The sequence below is a fragment of the Melozone crissalis genome, unplaced genomic scaffold (assembly GCF_028551555.1).
Source record: "Melozone crissalis strain CALT ecotype California unplaced genomic scaffold, PUWL_Pcris_2 ptg000002l_1, whole genome shotgun sequence".
Classification (NCBI taxonomy): Eukaryota; Metazoa; Chordata; class Aves; order Passeriformes; family Passerellidae; genus Melozone; species Melozone crissalis.
This window is the reverse complement of record NW_026535780.1, coordinates 1,494,440-1,519,567: the sequence shown is the minus strand read 5'-3', so window position 1 is coordinate 1,519,567 and position 25,128 is coordinate 1,494,440. Positions and strand designations below refer to the sequence as shown.

Below are 25,128 nucleotides of genomic sequence, written 5' to 3'. Positions count from 1 at the left end.
ACCAGAAAACTCAGCTAAGGGATGTGTGAAAGTATTGACTGCTTATTCCAAATATCAGAGCTCTGTGAGTGCCCTCTTATGGGTCTGCATCCATTCATATCTCCTTTGTGTGCCTCAGTTTCCTTCTCATAGAATGGGTTGGGTTGGAAGGGACCTTCAAAATCATCTCATTCCATGGGCAGGGACACCTTCCACTGTCCCAGGGTGCTCCAAGCCCCATCCAACCTGGCCTTGGACAATTCCAGGGATGGGGCAGCCACAGCTTCTCTGGTCACCCCTGTGCCAGGGCCTCACCACTCTCTCAGGGCAGAATTTCTTCCTTCTATTTAGTCTCCTCTTTCAGTTTTAAATTATTTCTTTTGCCCTGTCACTCCATTCCCTTGTCCAAATTCCCTCTCCAGCTCTGCTGGAGCCCCTGGAAGGGCTCTGAGGTCTCCCTGGAGCTGGACATTCCCAGCTCTCCCAGCTTGGCTCCAGAGCAGAGGGGCTCCAGCCCCTGGAGCATCTCCATGGCCTCGTCTGGACTTATTCCAACAGGACCGCATTTTTCCTGTGCTGAGGATCCCAGAACTGAATTCAGCACTCCAGGTTGTGTCTCACCAGAGTAGAGGGACAATGCTCTCCCTTGCCCTGCCCACACCATGGGGATCCAGCACAGGAGCCCAGGACGCATTTGTCTTTCTTGGTTTTGAGCTAAATAAGGTTGATGACTCTTGATTTCCTTAAATGAATGTAGGGAAATTGCTGGGCCATCCTTTATTTCATTGTAACTTCAGATTTCATTTTGAGCCACACGGATTTACCAAACTTGTGGTACATTTCAAATTCAGAGGCTCAGAAGTGCAGGATTTTTCCAGGAGGTTTGGTTCTGCTCCAATAAGCCTACACTGCCTTGCTGGATGTGTGAGATGTCTCTCAGGATTTTCAGCAGCATAACTGAGAGCTCAGCCTGTCTTTGAACCAGGGGATTGATCACAGAAAGGGAAAATTATCTCTTGGATAACAGAATGACCCCTGTGAAAGAGTTTTGCTGGTTTTATTTAGTTCTTAGGAAGGTCTCAACTAAGCAAAGAGTGATCACTGCTCTGGTACTGAGGGTGTTCAAAACATTCCAAGCAGCTGCAGTGATAAAGATTGATTTAAACCCACATTTAGCTTAGTGTTTAATGAATTTCAGCATTTACCTCTCTGGCATGAGATCCTTTGTAACTGCTTTAGCAGCCAATCAAAGATTTATTTTATTTTATTTTTAATCAGCCTATTTTTTTCCAAAGCTGCAAGCCTTTTCATGTCCCTTTCTCTTAGGAACCATCTACTCTTTAATTCAGCCCTGAGGTCCTGCACAAACAGTGACTCTGACACATTTTTGCAGAAATATGATTGCAGGGGTTTTTTTTGCATCCTGGGCTATTGTGCAGAGCCAAAGTGTCTGAAAGGCGCTTTGGGGCAGCCTTTGGCTGGAAATGAAAATTGCTTTTGGGAATCCCACAAAAAGGATTAACTTTGACTTCATCTCTGGTTTGTTCTCCAAATTAATAATCAATCTGCCAGCTGGACCCGTGCCAAGCACTCGCCTGGTTGGAGAAGGGGGAATGGCCCACGTGAAACAAGAACAGTCAGAGAATCACGGAGCTGGTTGGGTTGGAAAAAACTTCTGAAGATTCCTTGTATTTTTCAGATCTCAAACATCTCCCCCAATTTTAAAAACTCTCTCTGCTCCGTAGCTCTTCCCACAACAAAAAAAGCTTTCCATTTGTGCAAATTCCTGTTCAGAGCAGCATTTCTGTTTGAGAAAGTCCTTGAGCGTGTGCTTAGCTCCTGTTTAAATCTACAAGACAGTGCTTAATTGCTTTTCCCCATCAAGTGCTCAAATGATGTTCAGAGTCATGTTGTAACATATGGTGAGACATTTTCCTGTGCAGCATCATTGGAATTACACCGGAGATAAATCTGACCACGGACGTTGGAGACAGAACCAACTTGTCAGGTTCCCTGCTCACCCTCCCCATACAACGTTTTTCACGCCAGTCTGGTTTGGGGATTTCTACAATTCCTTTTTGACTGGGTTGTAATCACTCTGACTACACTCTCCTCTAATATTCTGCCCACGTTTTCCCTTTAGTGGAGTTTCCTCTTTCTTGCCTCCACTCTGGAGACTGCCTGGAAATAATTCCGCTCCCTTATTAGCGTACCTGGATTCAATATTTGTGAAGAACTCAAATTCTGCTCTTTTTCTTCGCCTCTGAGCTTTGAGCATGGATTTCCCAGCACAAACCCAGTGTATCTTTTGGCAGAATCAAAGGCTTTTCTACTGTGTTACAAATGAAACCTGAACCTACAGGCAGGCACACGTGAACACACAAATGTTCCTCCCCTTATGGACCTGTTCATTAATAGCCCATTGTCTTTCAGAGCTTTTCATCAGGCCCAAAGTGAATGAATTTTGCATTCAAATGTGAAGCATGCCCTTTTTCAATCTATCTGCTTTGTAATTTGAATTGCTGCCAGTGAAATAATCTTTAGATGGCAAAATCCAGTGATTGAATTCTGAAATTTGAGTTTAAGGATTTCAAGTCTGCACTGAACTATAAGGTCTTTGGTAATACTTGATGGTTGAACCAAACACTATCTGGACATTCCCAGCTCTCCCAGCTTGGCACCTGGGCAGGTATCTGCAACGAGCAAGACCAAAACTCACTCAGATGTGTTTCCCTGGACCTTGGAGAAATCCCTTTAAATCTTTTTTAGTGGTACTGAGTGTGGGATCTGCAGCAGTTGATGCTGGACAGGCTCAAATGAGACAACCCAAAATCACAAGGAATTATTGTGAGACCTCGGCTGGAAAAACGAATCCAACTCTGGGACTTCCAATAGCAGAAGGACATGAAGGTGCTGGATGAGTCCAGAGGACACCATGGAAATGCTCCCAGGGCTGGAGCCCCAGTGCCCGAAGGGGCTCCAGGAGAGCTGGAGAGGGACTTGGGACAAGGGAATGGAGTGACAGGACAAGGGGGAGTGATTTAAACTGAAAGAGGGGAGATTCAGACCAGATACAAGGAATAAATTCACCAGGCCCTGGCACAGGATGTCCAGAGAAGCTGCCCCATTCCTGGAATTATCCATGGCCAAGTTGGACAGGGCTTGGAGCACCCTGGGATAGTGGAAGGTGTCCCTGCCCATGGCAGGGCTGGAATGAGATGATCTTTAAGATTCCTTCCAACACAAACCATTCCAGGATTCTACATCCACACTGGGAACCAGTGAGAAGAGGCTCTTGGCTCTTCTCCCACATCCTCCTACCTCCAAATTGGTTTTCCCAACCCATCTCCAAGCTCCATCCCCACAGGGTGCAGAGGTGTTCGTATCCAAAGGGTTGCAGGGCAATGAGAAGAGGTAATTAGAGAGATCTGCAATGAGGAAGGAAAGGATGAAAGAAAAGTTATTCTTCTGAGGATATTAAAACCAGAGAAATGAACATGGTCTTTGGAGCATTTGAGTGGTTTAATGACTGGTAATGACTAATTAATTAATAATCACTGGTAGTAATGAAGGCCAGATTTTTGTTTCCCATTAAAAGATGTAGCTGGACTTTTTCTGAGGTGATTTACACCAAGGTCCTGACTCAGCACATCCACATCACCCATCCTTTATGTGATTTATAGCAGCTTTTAAAGCAAGAACTGGATGGCTTTGATCCAGTTGCTTTCTTTGAGTCCAACAGGATAAATAAGCAGGCACCAGACCAGGTCTTTGAAGAGCAAAAGGTGGTTATTTTAATTTTGAATTTTTAATTTTTTTCTTGCCTCAATATCGCTGTGCACTTTCTGTGTGCATCTAGAAATGGATTTCAGGCTGTGCCAAGTGTGGCTTTGGCCCTGGATAGATTTTATCCTGATATTGCATTCAGTGCTGTTCTGTCAGCTTTTCTGCCATGGGAGTGTGAGACCAGGCACAGCATCTGGGGAGTGTTATTTGTTTTCTGATACTTTCCCTGGGGTTTCCTGCTCTTGTTGGTTTTCTGATTTATTTTCCTTCTTTATTTTTTTTCTTCCTTTTGGATGAGGTTACTTCTGTTGATGTATGGCCCAGATCTGTCCTAGTCTACTTTGAAAGCTGGTAAATGAGTAAAGCTGGGTTTTGGGATTGGAAGTGATGTGAGGGCAAATGTATTCCCACATTTGAAGAGAGTTCGGGTTCCTTGGGGCAGGGGGTGTCTGTGTGTGGCAATGTACACAAATGTGATGCTCCAAAAATGGGAGATTTAAGCATTTCTATTTGTTGAGAAAGGCAGAAAAAAAAAAAAAAACCAGAAAAAAAAGCTGAGGGTAGAGTTAAGGATGAAAGGACAGGCTGGATGACCTGGGATTGTTTAGTCTGGACAAGAGAAGGCTCCAGGGAGATCTCAGAGCCCTTTCCAATGCCCAAAGGGGCTCCAAGAGAGCTGGAAAGGGACTTCGGACAAGGACTGGAGTGACAGGACACAGGGAATGGCTTTAAACTGCCAGAGAGCGGGATAAGATGGGATATTGGGAAGAAATTCTTCCCTGTGAGAGCAGAGAGGTGCTGACACAAGTTTTCCAGAGAAATTGTGGGTGTCCCATCCATGGATGTGTCCAAGGCCAGGTTGGGTGGGACACTGAGCAGTCTGGTTTAATGGGAGGTGTCCCTGCACATGGCAGGAGGTTGGAAAAAGATGATCTTTAAGGTCCCTTCCAAAACCATTATAGGATTCCAAAATTCTATCATTAGGAGACTTTTAAAAGCAGTTTTCTAGATATCCTCAAACCCATAAATGAAAAAGATAAACAGAGCACTAAAAAACCTCAACTAATAAAAAAAAACCACCACAAGCCAAATACACCAAGGTCTACAAAAAAAAAAAACCCCAAACAACACAACAGTCTGTTATAAAGTAAAAGCTGGTGTGGAAAGCTGGACAAAGGATAAATTGACAGCAAGCAATGCAAATTAAAAGCTTGAAAAATACAATAAAAGAAAAAAAAAGAAAAGTGTAGGAATTTTATTCTCCAGACCAGCAAAGATGAATAAAAAGCAAAATTCAGAGTCTACTAAACCCATAATAAATCCTGATGGTATTGGTTTGTTACTAGCTGGAAATGACAGATTTATTTATAATAATGCAGGAATTTCAATAAACGCCTGTATTCTGTAATTGGAAGAGAGCCTGGATCCTTAATCCACATCCCAGCCTAATGAAATACTTTTCATTACACCAGCAGCAGGAAAACCTGCTATACATCATCCAGCAAAGTGAGATGTGTGCAAGAGTAACAAGACAGAGCAATTTGGAACCTGAGGGTTTTAAAAGAGCAGGTTAAGACTAATTTGGCATCATTGCTCTTTAGGAAAAGAAAGGTGGAAGAGTTCCCCAAATCTGCAGAGAGGAGCATGTGTGTGTAAGCACAGCAGCCTCACATCTGTCTTAGGCACAATATCCATCTCAAATTGGATCCAAAAGTTTAGGGATTGTGGGTAATATTATGATTATAATTGAATAATAGCACGCTCATTAAAACAGGCATTAATAGCAATCAACTTATGGAAAATAGATTTTTGTCAAGCTAAATTAATACTTTCTAGGAGAATACAGAACTGGTTGTTGGAATCTGGGAATTTATCATTATTTGTACACATCATAAATAAGGCGTTTTTCTCAGTGACAGTGGATAAACAGAACAATTCAATAATGCAGATCTTGGAAATGCGAGCAGCACATAGAGGGGGAGAATACGGAATTCAGATTTCCCATGAGACTAGCCTTGGATCTCTTGGTCCCTTCCAAAAAGGGTGTTGGGGGATGTCAGAAGGTGCATGAAAGAGAGCAAAGCACAATGCCAGGGTCTGAAATGATGTGACAGCTCAGAGAAAATCATGTGAGGAGCTGCTGATCCAGAGAAGACGGATTTATGCCCCATGAGATGGATGGGTGGAGAAGCATGGGAGCACAGAATGGTTTGGGTTGGAAGGGACCTTAAAGATTATTTAGTTCCAACCCTCTGCCATGGGCAGGGACAACTCCACTAGACCAGGATGCTCCAAACCCCATCCAACCTGGCTTTGGGCACTCCCAGGGACAGGACATTCAGACATTTAGTAGGGTCTAGATATTTAAAAATGTGGCTGAGCACCAGAAAAAAAAAAAAACTTCTGCAGTAAAATTAATTTAGTTTTTTTTATTTTATAAAAATAAAATATTTTATAAAATAAAATAAAAATATAAAAATATAAAATATAATTTTATTTATATTATATAAAATAAAAACATAAAAATGAATTTATTTATATTTTATAAAATAAAAATATAAAAATATAAAATATAAATTTATTTATATTTTATAAAATAAAATTATTTTATTTTTTAAACTATGAACAGTGCTCTAACCCAAACCAGAAATAATTCAGGGAGGCTCAGTGTCACATGTTGAACAGGATCTGAGGGGACACTGAGAGCAGGACGTGCTGGTGCTCTGTCACCCAGGCCATGGTGGCACAGGGAGGCTCAGAATCCTCGTGTGAGGAGCAGCTCAGAGCCTGCACCAGGTCAAGACCTGCAAAGAACTTGTCAGAGGCTCAGGGCAGGTCTCTGGAGCCAGCAGCACGGGGCTGTCCAGGCCATCTGTGGTGCACCCAAGGCTGCTGAGCAGCTTTGCCTCCATCTGGAGCTGCCCTGGGCTCGCTGCTGGCATTGCTGCCCAGGTCCCCTCCGCTGACGATGGTCAGCTGGGGAGATGGGACATCTTTCCTCATGTCCCTTCAGTGGAAGCAGATGGCTCTTTTTACTCTGCCTCCTCATCCTGTCTCAGGCTCCTGTGAAGCCCAGGTTATGCACAGGGATGCTGAGCTTCTCCCCATCTACTGAATTTCTGCCCTTGCTCTCTTCATCTGCACTCCCTGAGTGACGATATCCCAGGAGATAGGACTGGACAAGACACAGAAGCAATGGGTGGAAAATGACAGCAGCTTTTGGGTCGCCACTGTCCCAGCACATGAGGCAGAGCAGCAGATCCCCCTTTTCCCTGGCTTAGCCCTTTGTGCTCGCACAGAGATGGGGCTGCAATCATTTTCCCTGATGAAACCACCCTACTGTGGGATGAAGACTGTGGAGACTTCCCCATCTATGGCCCCTTCCCCATTCTGCTGCTTTTCCCCAGGCTGCAAGGATGCCAGGAGAAAGCAGGGATCTGTCCCTTTAATGCCTTCAGGTCCCTCTGACCATGAGGGAGGAACATCCCTGCCATGCCCAGAGCTCTGGGAATGTGGGGAAAGGCTCAGGAGGGTCCTGGCCTGGCCTTTGGAGAAGGAACAAGGGAGGGGTGAAGCTGTGAATTGGGCTGGGAGAGGACTATACCCATTCATATGGGGTGAGGAGCAGGGGGTTGGGGGTTTATGGGTGAGAGATGGGGCTGTGAGGGCAGTGAGGTGTATTTTAGGTCCATAGTGTTATATCCATAAATTGGATATGTGGGGCAGGGCTGCAGGGATGGGGAGGTGTGTTCAGGTTGTGTAGGGACAGGTCTGTAGGATTATTTATCCACGTGTCCCACACGTGGATCAATATGGTGAACGTCACAGGGCTTTAGGGTTGTGCATGCTCGTGTTGGGTGGGAAGTTGTGCACAGGTATTTGGGATAAATGAGGCAGAGCTGTGAGGTTAAGGGTGTGTACATGGAACAAGTGGGACAGGACTACAGGCTTAAGGAAATGTATATGGCAATGTGGGGAAGGGCACAGGACTAAGAAAGTGTGTATGGGGTAAGTGGGAAAGGGATGTAGGATTAAGAAGGTGCATATGGGGTATGTGGGGCAGGGTTGTAGGGTTAAAGTGCATGTGGGATAAGTAGGACAGGGTTATAGGGGCAAAAGGGTGTATATGGGACATGTGGAACGGGGCTATAGGGTTAGAGGGGTGTATATGGGATATGTGGGACAGAGCTATACAGTCAGGAAAGTTTATATGTGATATGAGGGACAGGGCTACAGGGTTAAGGAGGTGTATATGGGATATGGGATATGTAGGAAAAAGCTGTAGGGTTAGGAAGGTTGATATATGTGGGACAGGGCTGTAGGGTTAGGGAGGTGTATATGAGATATATGGGGCAGGGATATAGGGTTAGGTAGGTGAATATGGGACATATGGGACAGGACTATAGGGTTAGGGAGGTGTATATGGGATATGTGGGACAGAGCTATAGGGTTAGGAAGGCTTATATGAGACATGTAGGATAGGGTTATAGGGTTAAGCAGGTGAATATGGGATATGTGGGACAGAGTTATAGGGTCAGGAAAGTGTAGATGGGATATGTGGGGCAGGCATATAGGGTTAGGAGGGTGTATATGGGATATGTGGGACAGGGCTATAGGGTTAGGGGGTGTATATGAGATATATGGAGCAGGGTTATAGGGTCAGGAAGGGGTATATGGGATATGTGGGGCAGGGATATAGGGTTATGAATCCATGGGGTGGCTGTGTGGGATGAGGCAGTGCAGTTATGCATGCACACGTGGGATAGGTAGGCTATAGGGTTAGGGGTTGTATATGGGATATGTGGGAAAGAGCTATATAGTTAGGAAGGTGTATATGGGATATGTGGGGCAGGGATATAGGGTTAGGGGGGTGTATATGGGATATGTGGGGCAGGGTTATAGGGTAGGCAGGTATGTATGGGATATGTGGGGCAGGCTGTAGGGTTAGAGGGATGTATATGTGATATGTGGGGCAGGGCTATAGGGTTAGGGAGGTGTTTATGGGATATGTGGGAAATAGCTATATAGTTAGGCAGGTGTATATGGGATATGTGGGGCAGGGCTATAGGCTTAAGGCGATCGTGACACCGGTTAGCCCGGGGGCTGACCGCTCACATGTGTGGGGATGATGGAGAGGTCACAGCGAGGCGGGGGAGCCGTGGACCGGACCAGCACCAGCTCCAGCAAAATCACCAGGATGGAGCCGCGGGTCCGCCGGGGCTTGGTGGGATGGGGGTGGCGGGGGGCGCCGTACCCGCTCCCCGCCCGCCCTGACGGCCGCTCTCTCTCCCTCTCTCCCCGCTCCGCCGCCCCGTCCCTCCCTCCCTGCTCTCCTCCCTCCCTCCAGCAGAGCCTCCGCCTCCGCCTCTCCGCCCGGCGCCTGGTCCTGGCGCGGCTGCCGAACGGTCCCGCTCGACGCCTCCCGGACCAAGTGCCTGTGTGACCGGCTCTCCGCCTTCGCCATCTTAGCCCAGCTCAGCCCCGACATGGTGAGTCCCGCCGAGCGAAGAGCGCAGGGGCCGGGGGAGGCGTGGGGGACACGCGGGGGACAGGGAGGAATGGAGCGGGAGGGAAGGGGACGCGCCCGGGATGCAGCGGAGCATCCCCGGTACCGCGGCGGGGACAGCTCCGAGCGCTGCCGCTGCTGCCGCCGCTGCTGCTGCTGCTGCAGTCCGGTGTCACCGGGACCGTGGCGACACAGCGTGAGGCTTTGCATAACCCTCCCCCTTCCTTCCTTCCTTCCCCGCCGTCCTTCCTCTCCCCTTCCCCCCGACCCTGACCGCAGCTTTTGGGGACACACACACGCGGGGACATCGCCGCGCTGCTCCCTCTCATCCTCCCCATCCATCCTTCCATCCCTGCGCTGTGCTTTGGGACGTGGATCCCGCTCAGTGTGCGGAGCCGCCGGCCCCCGCAGGCGTGTTCGCTGCCGTGGGCTCCCCACGCACGGAATCTTCCGCACGTGGCTTTTTTTGGGGGGGCGGAATCGCCCCGCTCCGCCTCCCTCCCTCCATCCCTCCCCGCCTGTTTCCATCCCTCCCCGCCGTCTCCATCCCCGCCTCGGCGTCCTTCCCGCTACCCCGCGCAGTTTTGGGGTGTGTGGGTGTGTGTGTATGGAGGGGTTCCCACTCTGGAATCGGGGAGAGTGGAAGGGAGGAGTTGTGAAGTTTTGGCCGCTTGTCGGGGACATGAAGTCGGTGCCGCGTCTTCGGACGGAGCCTCCGGAAAAGAAAAAAATAAAAGTGCGAGATTCCTAGAAATTATCGCTGGGCGGCTGCACCCTGAGTCAGAGCACGGGGAGGGTGCCAGGGCATTAAAGACGGCGCTGGGGTGGTCAAAAGACGCTTCCTCTCTTCCACCTTGTGCTTTTGAATTTGTTTTATTTCCTTCTTTCTTTTATTTTTTTCTTTTTTTTTTAAGTAGTTCATCCCTTTTTGGACAGTTCCCAGGTTCCCAGAGAGAAGCCACCCCCTCCTCCACCTAAAGCTTCTCCATCTGCCTGGGCACTGGGAGTTACTGGGCCCTTGCAATTATTTACTAATTATGGCTTGCTTGTTAAATGCTGGCTTAATTCGGCAAAAGGGGAGGGGAAAGGAAGAAAGGAAGGGTGAGGAGTGGTAAAGGGAGAGGGGGGATCACATTTTCCAAGATGAAGGTTTGGTTTATTATTAGAAACACTAATGTATTTGGTCCACTAGTTACCATGGAAACAACATCTGCACTGAAGTGGTTTTAAAGACACAGTGTTGGTTGTGTTTGCCTGGGCCCCGAGCAGGCCCAGCCACCACAGGGCTGGGAAATGGGCTCTGGGCTCCTCAGCAGAGCAGCTTTTGGGCTCCTCTGGACAGAGGCACCAACCCTGTGGTCTCAGGTAGAGATATTCTGGCTGAAGGATGCTCAGAGGTAGGGCTGGGAGCGTGTTCCAGCTTGGAAAGGCTCTGGAAGCAGCTGGTTGCATCAATCCTGGCATCCCTGCGCTCCATGGGCTGTTGTTTCCTTGTCCTGCCACCATAAACCAAGCGGGCAGGGGAGCAGCTGCTGGGCTGGTGCTCTCCAGGAGAATTCCCAGCCTTCTCGAGGTGCACAGGGTGATCTCAGGTGGGATTTGTCACCTGTGTCCTGCCAGCAGCAGGGCTTCACCCTTCACCCCAAGCTCCAGCAGCTTTAGGGTCTGGCTCCAGAGGTTGTGACTGATGAGTGAGCCTTGCCCTGCACAGGAAGGACTCAGAGATATCCTGACAAAGTTTTGGGAGATTGCATGGCTGGGGAAAGTAAATTGGGATTTCTGTTGCAGGGAGGCTTCTAAGGCAAAGCCTGGAATGAGGCGAGCCCAGATGTGCAGCTGAGCTGCTGGTGAAGGTCCTCTGCTGATCCATCTTCTGGAATTGGGCAGAGGATCCGGCAGTGTGGGAAAAGCAAAGGGAATCTTTGCCTTGGCTAAAGCAGAAGTTTCTCTTATGTAGATTTTATGTTCACACACTGCTTGGTATTATTTAATTAATCAACCTGGGGAAAAAATGGTTAATTTGATGTGGCCAGATGCTGCTGCTCCCTCAGCTCCAGGTGTTTCAGTGTTATCTGGATAACACAGGGTGGATATCAGCCCTTTATCATCCCTGCAAGTATTTTTGCATTTGAGAGTGGGCATGGCTGCAGGAGGATACAGCTCCTTCCCCCAGGCATGTTTTATTATATCTGCAACTAAACTCACAGCTGCTCCTTTGGGGTTTAAGCCTAAAATTGCTTCTTTTGCCCTCTTTCCAACTCCTCTGGCTGCTGCTTTGGTTATGTTTTCCCAGCTGATTTTTTCCCAGCCTTGAGTCCACTCATTTTTCCCTGGATGAGTCTTTTGGCTGTGCTGGGGGGAGAGCTGGGGCTTGGATATCTCCTGAATCCCTCAAGCCGGTCCAAGGGTTTGATGATGATGATGGGGAGCATCACCCTGGCTGAACCAGCTGGGACCCATCTCCTGCCTGTGCCTGCCCTGTGAGCCTGCATGTCTGTGCCTCATCCAGCTCCTCATTCCCTCGCTTTCCTCCGCAAATCTCATTTTGAACAAGCCCACGTTGCCTCTCGTCCCCAGAGGTGGCATCTCGTCATCGTTGGTGTCTGCGGTGGTGACATTTATGGTGCAGTTTTTCATGTGCCTTTGGAGCTCTCAGGACAAGAAGCTCCGTCCGCCTGTGTCATTAATATTATTTATTGCTATAAATCTCCCTTCTGGAGTCTTTGGCCCTGGCAGTTTGAAATATTTGTAACCCTGCTATGGGCACAGCTCCTTTGCAGTGAAAAAAGGCTTTTGGGACGAGTGTTGCTGCTGATTTGGACTGGCCAAGGACAGTTTGCTTGGGCTGGGACCTGAGAGTTGCTGGTGTAGTGGGGAAAGGAAGCAGTTTTCCTTGATTTCAGTGAAGCTGGAGTCTGAAAGTGCTGTGTTTTGAGTCAATTTGGGAGACAGACATCCCTAAACCGTGATGGATCCTGCTCAAAAGCTAGAGTTCAGATTTGTGTTTGATTTCCCCTGCTGCTTCCACTTGACAGAGGCAGCTTCATGCCCTGCTTTGGCTCAACTGCTGTTTGACCATTGTGAAAGAAAAAAACCTCTTAAATTAAGGAACACAGACAAGCATTTTGGGACTGTCTTTTTGTTTTTAGCTTTATAACCTGACTGTCTTGGAAGGGCAATGCCTTGTGGTGCTACACCTGCACAGTAGCAGTGCTAACAGAGAATGAGGGCAAAAGGAAACCACAGAGCTGCATGTTAGGCTTGTGGTGGTCGTTTTTTCAATATATTTTGGCAATTTTTGGAGATGGGGAGGAAATAGAGCAGGAGCCTGAGGATGAGCAGCAAAGCCTTTCACTCTATGGTTGTCTCATCTGAGTTTGGCTCGTGTGGTCTTTGCAGCCTTCCACCTTGTGCTTTAAAGCTTGGTTAAGCACAGCTTGGATGGGGTTTTGGGAAAGCTGGTCTGGTGGAAGGTCTCTCTGTCCAACCAGAGGGTTGGAATTGGATGATCTTTAAAGCCCAAACTGATGGTTCTGTGATTTGTGCAGCCCTTACGGCTGGAGTAAAACTTGACAAATGCATCTCTGTTGTCTCTCCCCCTCCAAACTGATCCTGTCTGCAGAAAACTGATCAGAGAGAGGCATCTGAGCTCTCCTCTCGTTCCTAGGCTTGATGAAGATGCGGAGCTGGTGGCAGGAACTTGTAGGGGTGCTGATTTTATTTTGTCTGCACTGAGTTTTTGGGACATCTCACCTCTGTGTTGGTGTTTTCTGACAGGCAAAACCAGCAGCTGTTGAGTTTTGTGGGGGTTTTGGTAGCAGATCTGGCCCTGAGTGAGCGCTTGCCAGGCAGTGAGCTGACCTGTGAGATGAGAGGAAACAGCCTCAAGTTGTGCCAGTGTGGCAAATCTAAAAGATTGGATATTAGGAAAAAATTTCTTCAAGGAAAGGGGGTTGTCAACCATTGGAACAGGCTGCCCAAGGAAGTGGTAGAGTCACCATCCCTGGAAGTGTTCAAGAAATAAGTGGATGTGGGCACTTGGATGCTGGGTTGATGGTTGGACTTGATGATCTCAGAGATATTTTCCAGCCTTGATGATTCCAGGATTTATATCCCAGGATTGTTCAGTGTTCTCTCCAGTTTGCAAGAATGGGAAGCACCTTTCCTGGTGTGCTTCTTACCCATGGGGATAAAGCTCCTCTCTAAACTCACAACATTTCTTTTTTTTGTCCCTCAAAACTTCCCATTTTGGGATGGAAGGGACCTTCAAAGATCTTGTTTTGTCCCAAGGATCTTCCCCCTGAAAAGACTGTCCTGTGCTGCAGGAGCTCTCTGTACTTCATGGACAGTGCACACACACAAGGTGGGTTATTTTAAGCTCCTAAAATTCTGTAGGGCCTCTCTTCCACAGGGAGGAGGTCCAGGTTTCCCAGGAGAAAAAAAGAAAAAAAAAAGTTGATGTATGAATCAAATATTTTGTAAGAGTGTAGCAATTCTGACAACATTTTGATGGAAAATTATATTGGTTTTATTTAGATAAGACTGGAGAACTTCATTTGGAGGTGAACATTTTAACATTTATATTCTTCCATCATTTATCACCTGAAATTGGAGTCTGGATGAGAACAAAGCCTTTTGCATACCTTGAGAACTGACAGTTCTCATGTTCACAACAGTTCCCAGGCTTAGTTAATATTGGTTCTGCTTTTTCTGCAGCTTTAACTCTTTAATTCAAAAATTGGATTTTTCTGAGGAAGAGAAATTTTCAGTTTTGCCAGACTTTGAGACATCAAACTTTGGTCAGGTTGTGCAGGGGTTTAAGGAAGAGTTTGGTGTATTTGGGTGTGTTGTTGAGGCTACAGCCAGAGCTTTTCTGTGCCTGTCAGTGAAATTGTGACCTTGAGCTGAACACTTTTTTGCTTTCTGCTTCCCTTTCTCCAGCTGCAGCACCCTTGCAGGTGACATCCCAGGCTCTGTGCATCCACATTTGCACCCCAGCCTGAAGGGTGCTCCAGGAAGCACCAAGTGCTGTCATTTCCCTGACAGAGCATTAGGAGCCTCCTCTCGCCCATTTGGCAGGAGCTGTGCCAGGGTGAACATTGCTGAGCCACGAACATTTGGGCTTTTTGAGGTCCAAATCCTCTGCGAGCTCCCACGCTCGCGATGCTGGCACCTCTTCCTGCAATCACCCCGTCCTCTCCAGGATGCTGCTGTGTGTAGAGTGTCTCTTAGGGAGCTGATTGTGCCTCTTGAGCTGGAAATGTTGCCTAAGATTTCCTGGGGATTTGTTCTGTTGCCACTGAACTCTCCCTGGGTGCGGAGATGCCAAGGTGGGAATGGCAAAGGGCCACTCCAGCTGGACTCCTGCTCATCCTAGGAGAGCTCCGTGCTGGGGTTGGGGAAGGACATGGTCTAAGTGCTGCTGGGGATTTCTGGGCTTTGCCCATCTCCTGCTCCACAGCAGGAGCAGCTGCTGTGTTTTCTCTGGGGTGCTTTTCCCCTGAGGTCCGTGGCAGCCTGTAGGAGCAAGCTGGTGATTCTGTAAATCACAGGCTGCTCTTTGCTGTGCTCAGCAGGGAGGCTCTTGTCACTAAATCCAGTTTAGCCCTCCTGAGTTTCAGCAGGCGTGGATAGAATGGAGAAGACGGGGTAGGAACCAGCTGGGCAGACAGTTTTCCCTTCCTACTCTCTCTGTTAATGTGATTAAGGAGAAGACAGGATGTGTGATGCTCTTAGGGGGCCAAACTTGCCAACCCACGGTCTAACCCCCTCTTGAGAGAAGTCCATTATTTTTCTAAAGTTCCCCCTCTTAACAGAAAGTAGTGAATTTTGTCCCTACATCTTTGCTTTGCTGGAAATTACCTGGTTTTAAAGTGTTGCTCTGTCACTGATGTGGGATCTGTCAGTTTGTGTTGCAGAGTAAATTCAGGTTAAATCTCATTTGAATTTGAAGAGGACCCGGAGTTGATGTACAGGTGATTTATGTTGGGCTTTAAGAGGAAGGGGATCAGTGACAGAGCTTGTGGTGTGCTCCAGGTGCCAGAGGCAGCCTGGGTTTGTTGTTCTGCTGGAAGAATTGACTGGAGATTGCCACTGCTGTGTGCCATACACAGATACCTAATAAAAGATCCCATTAGCAAATAAGTGATTGATATTGGAACATACACAGGCAAGGCATGAGAGACGAGTGGGATAGGAATTCCCTCTCAGCACTGTGCTGTGCTCCTAGCAGAGACAACACTTGAATATATTAGAAGAAGACAGGTAGCACAGGAGGTAATAATAGGAGGATTTGGCTCAGCATAATAAGCAGTCATCCAGCATCCCACCTCCTTGGCGGCTGTCTGCGGATTTCGCTGTCTGTCGATCCGTTGGGTACTTTGGGGAGATATTCCCAGCTGACAGCTTCCCTCCTCCCCGAGTTCCTGCTCAGCAGCGCTGGCGGATTCACCCAGGTCTCTTTAACTCCTGACAAAACTCCAGCTGGTGGGATTGCAGCAGCGTGGGGCTGCGGCTCGGCCCCCGCCAGCCGGAGCCGCCGAGCTCAGCGCAGCCCTGGCAGGGACTCTTCTGCAGGCAAATGCTACATCACCCTCCTGTATCTATCTATCTCTCCATCTGAAGGGGACGTGGGAGAGGAGCAGGATCAAGATCAAGTGGCTGGGAGCTTAAAGCCGTTGTGGGATTCAGTGCTGGAGCGTGAGTAATGCCGAGCCAAATTCACCCTTTGGTGGAAAGGCGAGAGCGGCGCTGGCGCTAACCAAGTGACCCCAGGAGCAGAGCAGGGCTGGGTTTGGTCCCCTGTCTCCAGCTCAGATTAAAGCCTCACCGAGAATGCCTGGGATGCTGCATGTCCAGGCATTCCTGAGGGGTTTGGTGCTTATTCTGAGCTGCAGTGCTTAATGGCTCGTTGCCACGAAGGCAGCTTAGCGAGTGTGACAGCTGCCCTATTACCCTGCCACAGCTTACTGCTCTGCTAAGGAGGTGTGGATTTAAGCCAGGACACCAGGGGCTTCCCAATTCCCGCTTTCCCCTTTCCTAGAGCTCGGAAAGCAGCGCTCAGCCTCGCTTGTGAGCAGATTTGAGGGCCAGAAATGTGAACCATGAGTGTGTTACCTGCCTGGGATTGCTGTGCTCTGGGTCCGGGCAGGATGACTGGCACAGCCCAGAGTGTGGGAGGGCGTGTGGGAGGGGACGATGTGTCAGAGATGTTTGGTGTGGTGCCTCCACACTGATGGCTGAGCTCTGTGAGACATTTTGGCTCTTTCCTCAAAGAAAAAAAAGGCTGAGGGGAAAGAGGATGATAATCTTCAAACGGGTTGAAAGGTGGCTGTGGAAAGGGAATAATCTGCTTTCTGTGTCTGCTGGGGATTGGGCTGAAATTGCAGAGTGAGAGATTTAATTCAGGCACGAGGGAAAACCTTCTGACTGCAGGGATAGACAAGAGCCCAGACTCCATCAGCACAGGTTTTCTTGAAGAGTCTGGGGGTGGTTTTGATGGTTTTGTATCAGGCTGAGGCGTGAGCTGAGCTTGTCAGGTCTTTTCCACTCTCTCACCTGAAATTCTGTGATGTAGATCCCCTTGGTGTCTGTGCCTTGCTGTGTAAAAAGAGAGGAACACGGCAGAGGGGCAGCACATTGGTGGGAGTGGGGAGGAGTGGGCTGGAGGCAGGTGGGAAAGCCAAAAATCACCGAGTCTGTCCACAACTTCCCACTTCCACCTGTAGCTGTCAATCCACTGCCATCTCATATTTACAACCTGCAGTTTGTGCAAGCCAGGAGCTTCAGCGCCACTCCAGCCTGCTCAGCTCTGAGCCACAAAGCCACCCTGACCCAGCAGTGTGGGAAATTCAGCTGAATTTTCCATCTGAATTTTCCAGGATGCTGTGATGGGGGCGGGCGTGGGGGCCCATGTAAACAGCACAAGGTTCTTAGTCATGGCCAAGTGGTCACATCTGCCAGGGCTGGGCTGTGGGCACTGCACCAGGCAGGGCTTCACAGGGGAGGTTTGGAGCTCTGGGTGCTCGGGGAGCTTCTCCCGAGGCAGGAGGACGGCGTGGGAGCATCACAAAGGGGCTTGTTTGAAAATGGTAAGGAGTGGGTGCTGGAGGCTGGGTTTCATAGGCTCGTGGGGTGGGAGTCAGAATTAGTGCTAAATGAGATTATCTTCCTTTTCAAAGCACTTCAGGGACTGAGCATGGTGCGTTCAAAGAGTCAGGCAAACTGTTGAGTGTTGCTTCTATTATTCTGCACCCATCTCCATTGTACTTTGGCCTGGAAAAGCAATTCTTTAGATAAATTTGACAATCTGCTTCACCTCTGAGCCCTTTATGCCCTGCAGAAAGGCTGAGGTTGCCCTTAAATTGCCATGCAGCAGGAAATGGATAAGTCATCATTATTATGTTCATTTAAGCCCAAATTGAAGCAGTTTATGAAAGGTTTGTGCCCTTCATACTTTTGCTGTCAGGTAATAGCTGGGTAGATAAACCTGCTGGCAAGATTTTGGTAATCTTTAAGCAAAAATGGGCATTATGTGTGGAAAAGTAATGTCAGAGTTGTAATTGGGAGTATTTGAGCTCAAAATGTCCCTCTGAATGTGAGGGGTGTCTAATGAAGAAATTGGTATTGTGCTGGGTGTCATTACAGCCAGCCAAAACTCAGCTGCAGCTCCATTGCTGGCTGCCTACCTACCCTGCTCACCACAAGAACATACAGAATATATTCAATAAATCTGTGAAAGCAAAATGACTCCCTCTTTTCCCACAAGTGAGACAATGCTTTCATTTTCCATGAAGAATGGTTCTTTTTCCTCTTTTTAAACATGGCAATCATGCCAGCATCTCCCCAGGTGGGGAATATCTGACTGCTGGGGCCACTTTTGATTTTGTTTATATCAGCTCAGCACAGCTGTAAATCCAGGGGCTGTTACAGCTTTGCTTTCCAATCACTCAGCTGTGAATGAGTTGGGGGTTGGAGGCTGATTCCTCGAGGGCTGCTTGGAGATCTCTGCTCCACACAGAGGGAATTTGCACCAGTGATTCCCCAGTGACCAGCTGGGGATGGAAACACGCTGGGGCTCCTCGGATTGCAGTGGGAATAAAGCTGTCATTATCCTCGTAACAGCAGAATAACCCCAATGGCTGAAATCCCTTCATCTTCTTTTCTTAGCCAAGAAAGCCCTGAAAGCCTCTGAGGGCTGGCAATAAATTGGGGGTGTTTTACTTCAAGGTTGTTGGTTCAGCCTTAGTTTGGGCCCGGAGCCATTGTTAGGGCAGGGATCTTCAGTGATGGAATAGTGAGGGATGGGAGCATCTGCAAGAAATAATTAATATTTGTTCAGCCTGGAGAAGAAACTGAGGGGAAACCTCATCAGGGTCTGCAGCTTCCTCATGAGGGGAAGCAGAGGGGCAGCACCAATTTATTCTCTCTGTGACAGTGGTAGGACCTGAGGGAATGGCTGGAGCTGTGTCAGGGGAGGGTTAGGCTGGATATCAGGAAAAGATTCTTCATCCAGGGGGTCGTTGGGCACTGGAAGAGGCTCCCCAGGGAATGGTCATGGTCTCGAGACTGACAGAGCTCAAGGAGTGTTTGGACAACATTCTTAGGCACAGGGTGGGAATGTTGGGGTGTCCTGTATCCTGTGCAGGGCCAGGAGTTGGACTTGATGATCCCACTGGGTCCCTTCCAAATCAGGATATTCTATGATTCTCTGAATTAAAGGGTCTTGGATAAAGTCAGGTTTTAAGAGATGCTTCAGTCTTTGCCCAAATGTTCATTCCTTGTGCTTTGGAGGAAGGTTTTTCTTATGGATTGCTCCTGAGCAGTCAGGGGGAAAGAGAAAGTGGGTATTTGCTCTCTGTGATGGTCGGCAGGTGGGATCTGAATATTTGAGGCAGGAGCCATCCTGCAGACACTGCGACCTCAGGTGTTCCCCACTCCTCAGGTGGGTCTCTCCAAAGGGCAGGATGCAGGGGAATGGGGAAGGAACGTTTTGCCCATGCTGTGGGGAGAGCTGCTGCTCTGGCACCACTCTTCAGCACGCCACTGATAGTGTAAAACAAACAGCGGGGCTGGTTTGGAGTAATTTGGTGAAACGCTGTCGCCTGGCATGGAACCAAAATACTGCTTAAATCAGGATAAACACAGTCTGGATTCTACTCTCATTTTCCATTCCCAGTCTGCTATGGACTTATTTTATTTTAGCTATGTGTAAATCTTAGCACATTTCCCTGCAAGGTGCTCAGCTGGAAAGCTGCAAGGGATAAGGGCAATGAGCTTCCAAGTCTGTTATGGAATTTGAACTGGTTGTTCTCTATATAGCACAAGGAAAGGGCAATTCCAAGCAGGAGGGTGCAGGAAAGAAGACTCATTTTTAAAGTAGTTACAGAGCATATGTCCCCATGATAAAATAATGCCAGCGATGGTAATAGTGGTAGTAGTAACAATGATTATTATGATAATGATAATAATTGTAAGTTCCATGGCAGAGGCATGGAGAACAGGAGCTGCTCTAACAGCTCCTGTAATTGTCCCTAATTCTTAATTTTTATAGAGCTCCTTGGATGTGCCTTAGCTTGTGGCAGCCAGCAGTGTTCAGGACAGTGAATCATAGAAGTGTTCAGGTTAGAAAAGACCTCCAAGATCATCAAATCCCACCACAGCCCCTAAAGATATCTGAGAGTGCCACATCTACTCCTGATTTTTTTTAACATTTCCAGAGATGGTGACTCCATCACTTCCCTGGGGAGCCGTCCCAATGCTTAACCACCTTCTCAACAGAGACATTTTTCCTAATATCCAAACTGAACTTCTCCTAGTGCATTTTGAGAGCATTTCCCCTTGTCTTGCCTGGGAGAAGCAGCCGACCCTCACCTCAGCACAACCTCATTCCAAGGAGTTTTAGAGAATTAATGTTGCACTGAGCAGGATGGACAAGTCCCCTCTGGTTGGAATATTTGTATGAATACCTGCATTGTACCACTTCATCTCAGGGCAGTGGAGTGGATCCTGGAGCATTTGGTTTTCCAGGACTGACACAGGGAGATTGAGGTTTGCTGTTTCCCGCAGTGCCTGTGTCAGTGCTGCTGCACAACGTGATTAAAGTTCACTTCTGCCCCTGTTTTCTCAGAAGCAAAAAGCTGCTGCCCGTGGAGGAATTGGCCATTTTGATTATTGCCAGCTTCATTGTAGAAAATGGTTTTATTTTCTCTTCTTTAAAGGGAAAGGCTGGAACAGAATGATTTTTCCATATGCATGGAAAGCAAAGTTTTAAAAACCAGCCATGCCATCTGACCAGCTCACAAATAGTTAAGCCAAAAGCTCTCTCCTGTCTCTCCTCCATCCTTCCTAAAGGTCTTGCACAGCAGAGAATAAGGTGCTGGTGCTTGGTTGTTGTGACACAGCCCTAGGAACCCACCAAGGCATTTGCACACAGCAGGAATCTAAGCTGAATTAAGCTTTGGAAGAGAGATGGAGGGGCAGTATTATTCCCTTCCATGTCCAGGGGATCAAAATAGGCCCCAAGAAGATAAAGCCAGTGTTTGCCACCTAAATCAGATCAGCTGAGAGGCCTTTGGAAAGATTGGCTTAAGTGATGGAGCTGTGAGTCCACAGCTGACCTGAGGGTGAGCTGGGAGTAGACCCTGCTCTCCTCCTTGGGGTCCCCAGCTCCTCACTGTGCTTCCCAAGCCACAGCTGGCAGAGGGGTGGATGCAGGGTGACTCAAGGATCTTCATCAGAGCTCCATAAAACCAGGATTTCAGTAGCTTGGATGAGCAAGGTGCAGTGGTAGAGACAAATAAAGCGAATAAAACTTTGTTTAAAGAGTGGTGGTGAAAACATTTGGGAACAGCTGTCTGGTAAGGAGGAGAGGGTTCCTCAGCATTAATATGGAGCTGATCCATCCATCCTTGACATCAGGACTGGACATTGAGGCTCTGGGAGTTCCTGCCCGGCAGTGAGCATTGCTGACTGGCAGGTACATAATGCCCACTGTTAACTCCTGTAATCCCCTGCCAGCCTGGAGGAAATTATCCTGACAATTCCCATTAAGGAGAGGCTGAGTGACCACTCCTCTGCCCTGAAAACTTCTTCAAAGCTGTTTACTGAAAGCAAATTGTCAATGTTGTATCTTGTGAGAGGACTCAATACCCACTGAAGAGTTAGTGATTGTTAATAAATAGTAGCGTGTTAAGACATCTCTCCGGGTGATTTTTGTGTGCTGTAATTACACAGAATTGCCTCTTAGACTGGGCAAATAACATAAAAGGAGCCCTGAGCTCTACAAATGTGTTCCTGATAATGGGTGACTATTATCTTTGACATGGGAAGTCTGTGAGTTTGATAGGAGGGAAGCAAAGCAAGGTGGAAATCCTCTGGACCTGGCTCTCAGTGGCAGGGGCTGAACTGAGAAGGTGTCACATCTGCCAGGAAGAAGGTGTGAAAAGATGATTTATTAGTGATGCCTCTAAGTGACCTTCATGCAGGCACCTCAAAGCCCTTCTCAGAGGTTAAATGATGGAGAAGAGAAGGCTCTTGGGAGACCTTATTTTGATTTTTCAATACGTGAAGTGTTAGAAGAAAGGTGGAGAAAGACTTTTTTACATGTTTCATTTAGGATAGATTTAATTTTAGTAGCCAGTGTGGGACTGTATTTTGGGTTGTTGGGCACTGCCTTTGCTACCACGGAATAAGAGGATGTGGGGGAATTGCTTAAACTGAAAGAGAGTGGAATTATATTAAATATTGGAAAGAAACTTTTTCCTGTAAGGGTAGTGAGACCCTGGCACATGTTGTACAGGAATTTTGTGGCCGCCCCATCCCTGGAAGTGTTCAAGGCCAGGCTGGATGGGGCTTGGAACAACCAGAGATAGTGAAAAACATCCCTGTCCATGCAGGGGGTTGGAATTAGATGATTTCAAAGGTGCCCTCCAACCCAAACTATTCTGTGATTCTGCGGAAAAAAAGGAATATTTTGGTCCTTTCTCACTGCTCATCTGCTTTGAGTTGAGCAAACCCTGTAGACCTCTGACGAGTCTGACCCACCAAAAAATCTAATTTCACCCCTGGCCCAATCCTGACATCCACCAGGAATGAGAGCTCATGTCCTGCTCTCCCTCTCTCCCTGTCTTTCTGCAGGAAATTGCTGGTCCAGGGAGAGAAAACTGAGCCTTCCCTTGAGCAGGCCCAGGGCACATGGAAATTTCCCATCCCAACAAAGTATAAATGTGATATCCACAGGGCCTGAGCCTGGATGAGAAATCCTGAATCTGACTGAATTGGGCATTAAAAAAATCAGTGTTTTTTTGGCAGCTGACAAAAGCACATTCACCTCTTGGTCATTCAACCCTCCTGAGTTGTTTTCTCCAGCGCTGACACACACCTTTTGTTCTGGAAGCTGTTTTGCTTCTATAAGCCCTGCTAAAAGCATTATTTTCCAGCAATTTTGACGCCTCTCTACCTGCTTTGACAAGAGTTGTCCAACCAGCAGTGAAATCAATACAGTGCGGTTAAAAAAAATTTCACAGGAGTTGTAAAAAGCCTTTTGGGCCAGTGGCACTGCAAAACCATTCCTGTGCAATTCTTGGAGTAAATCCCACCCATCTGGTCCAGGTCTGTGTCAGGAGAGTGGAATGAGCCTGGTTGATTTGAGCTTGTGACCTGTGAGGGGACAGAGAGGGACTTGCTCGCTCTTGCAAAGATGTAAAGGGCACTCTGGTCACAGCCTGTGGGACAGTTACAAAAATTATAAAACCAAATTCCTCTGGCTTGTGCCTGGTGGTTTAACAAGGGGGAAAAGACAAACTGTAGCTCGGGAGGTGCGTGGAATAATTTAAGCTGGGAAAAAATCTCTGAGACAGTCCAAGTGTTAACCTGGTAATGCCATGTTCACAGCTAAACCACATCTCTAATTGCAATATCCAGACATTTCCTTAACATTTCCTGGGATGCAGGTTCCACCACTTCCCTGGGCAGCCTGTTCCAAAGCTTTTCAGTGAAAAAAAATGTTTCCTGATAGCCAATCTAAACCTCCCCTTGTGCGACCTCATGAAAAACTCTGTCGCCAATAGAGAGTTGTGGCTCTGGAATGGGCACCTGTGGGACGGGAGCTCTCCATCTTGGAGAATTCCCAAATCCAGACGAAGCCATCACCAGCCTCACCTGATGTTAGTGCTGGTCTTGCTCCAAGCAGCAAATTGGGTTGTAAAACTGGAGATGTCCCTTGCAACCGGGGCTCCTGCAATCCTCTGACTTCATGAATCTTTAATTTCAAATGTGCAGGAAGTCAGGCTCAAGGCAACTATTATGAATAGCAAACACGTTTCTAAAACCAAACAAAGCCCAGCCCCCCCCAAATTCCAAACTTGAGTGCCTGTGTTTAATTTCAGAGCAGAATAAATGGTTTAATTTTTCAGTTATTTTATTGGTGTGATGTTGTGCCTATAAAGACTTTGTTCAAGCCTTTCTTGGAATAAAGGATGGGAAAACCAGAAAGAACAGCTTGGTTGTAAGGTCTGGGGCAAACTGCACAGCATTAAGAAATACTTTGTTCTAATTGGAGCCTGTTTGACCCTGGAGCCAGAGCAGGGTAATGGAAAAAGCACAACTCAAATCGAGTCGCTTTTCACAGCGTTCTGCAGAAAGCCAGAGAAGGAAAGGGGAGAAATGCAGAGAATTTGAAAGGAGGAGAGAGCCAGAAAAATGCATTACGAGCAAGAAGAAAAGGCAGAAAATGCCGTGGGAAATAGGCAAAGGAAAGGAGACAGAGAAGACAAAGGAGAGCAAAAATTAGAGAGAAAAGAAGAGAAGGAAAAAGAAGGAAGCAAGGTGAAATTGTAAAGGGAAGGAGGAGTGTCCTTCTGCCCTGCCAGGCAGAGCAGTGAGGTGGCAGGACAGAGAGTGGCCCCAGGCAGCAGTGCTCGTTATTTCCATCCTGGCTGATGTCATTGATTGCCTCCCTCCTCCCCTGTCATGCCTGGTGACAGAACCGCAGCCCTTGCGACTCGGAACGACCTGCTCTGTTCCCAACTGGCCCAGGGAAAAGTTTTGTTTCCAGCTCCAAACAGGAACAGCTTTTTGTGTGTTTCAGGGGGTTTTTGGATGGCCCCTCTCAGCAGTTCCTCTCCAGTCCAGGCAGGTAGGGATCCTATTCCTGGCCGGTCTTCTGCAGACAACCAGGTTTTTTCCTCAGCTCTGATGCTGTGAAAATCCCATAGGGCTGTTCCTTCTCTTACCTTCACATTTTTCTGTTGGCAGCATCTTTATTTTTTCAACCAACCTTGATTTTCCAATTTTTCCTTCTTTAAGGAAATTTCCCTCGCAAGGCTCAGATCCTGCAGCATCTGACCACCTTCTGTCAGGGGGTTTAATTAGTCAGAAAAAAACCAAACAAATGATGGTTTGTTTGCTGAACGGAAGATTGGTGGGTAGAGAAGGAAGATGGGGAAGACAAAGAAACCTTAATAATGACGGAAGAAAGCAGAATCCTAAGATATTGGGGCTGAAGTCTTTAGGACTTGCTTAAGATAATAGTAAATGGCCTCAAGTTGCACCAGGGGAGGTTTAGATTTGATATTAGGAAAAATTTCTTCATGGAAAAGGTGGTAAAGAATTGAAACAAGGAAATAGTAGAGTTACCATCCCCGGAAGTGATAAAAAAATGTGGATGTGGCACTTGAGAGAGGATGTGGTTTAGTGGAGAACGTGGTGGTGGTGTTGGGTTGATGGTTGGACTTGCTGATCTTAAAGGTCTTTTCCAACCTTAATTATTTGAATATTCCCAAAGGAGCAAGCTCCTCTTCTTCCTGCAGCCAGCAATTTTTGTGGTTATCCCCCTTCCAACAAAAATCCCATCAGGG

The 25,128-nt window shown here is 47.6% G+C and overlaps 1 protein-coding gene across 15 annotated transcripts in view; it reads left to right on the top strand.

The window, feature by feature from the left end:
* ADGRB1 (adhesion G protein-coupled receptor B1) overlaps window positions 1-25,128 on the top strand; it is a 289,741-nt gene that overhangs the window by 193,012 nt on the left and 71,601 nt on the right. For 11 of the 15 annotated variants that reach the window (XM_054284840.1, XM_054285165.1, XM_054284508.1 and 8 more), the window contains one exon: window positions 9,113-9,254. In XM_054284840.1, coding sequence (XP_054140815.1) covers window positions 9,113-9,254 — 142 coding nt within the window. The remainder of the gene's footprint in view (window positions 1-9,112; window positions 9,255-25,128) is intronic. The other 4 variants (XM_054284587.1, XM_054285010.1, XM_054285525.1 and 1 more) reach the window with 1 other exon arrangement.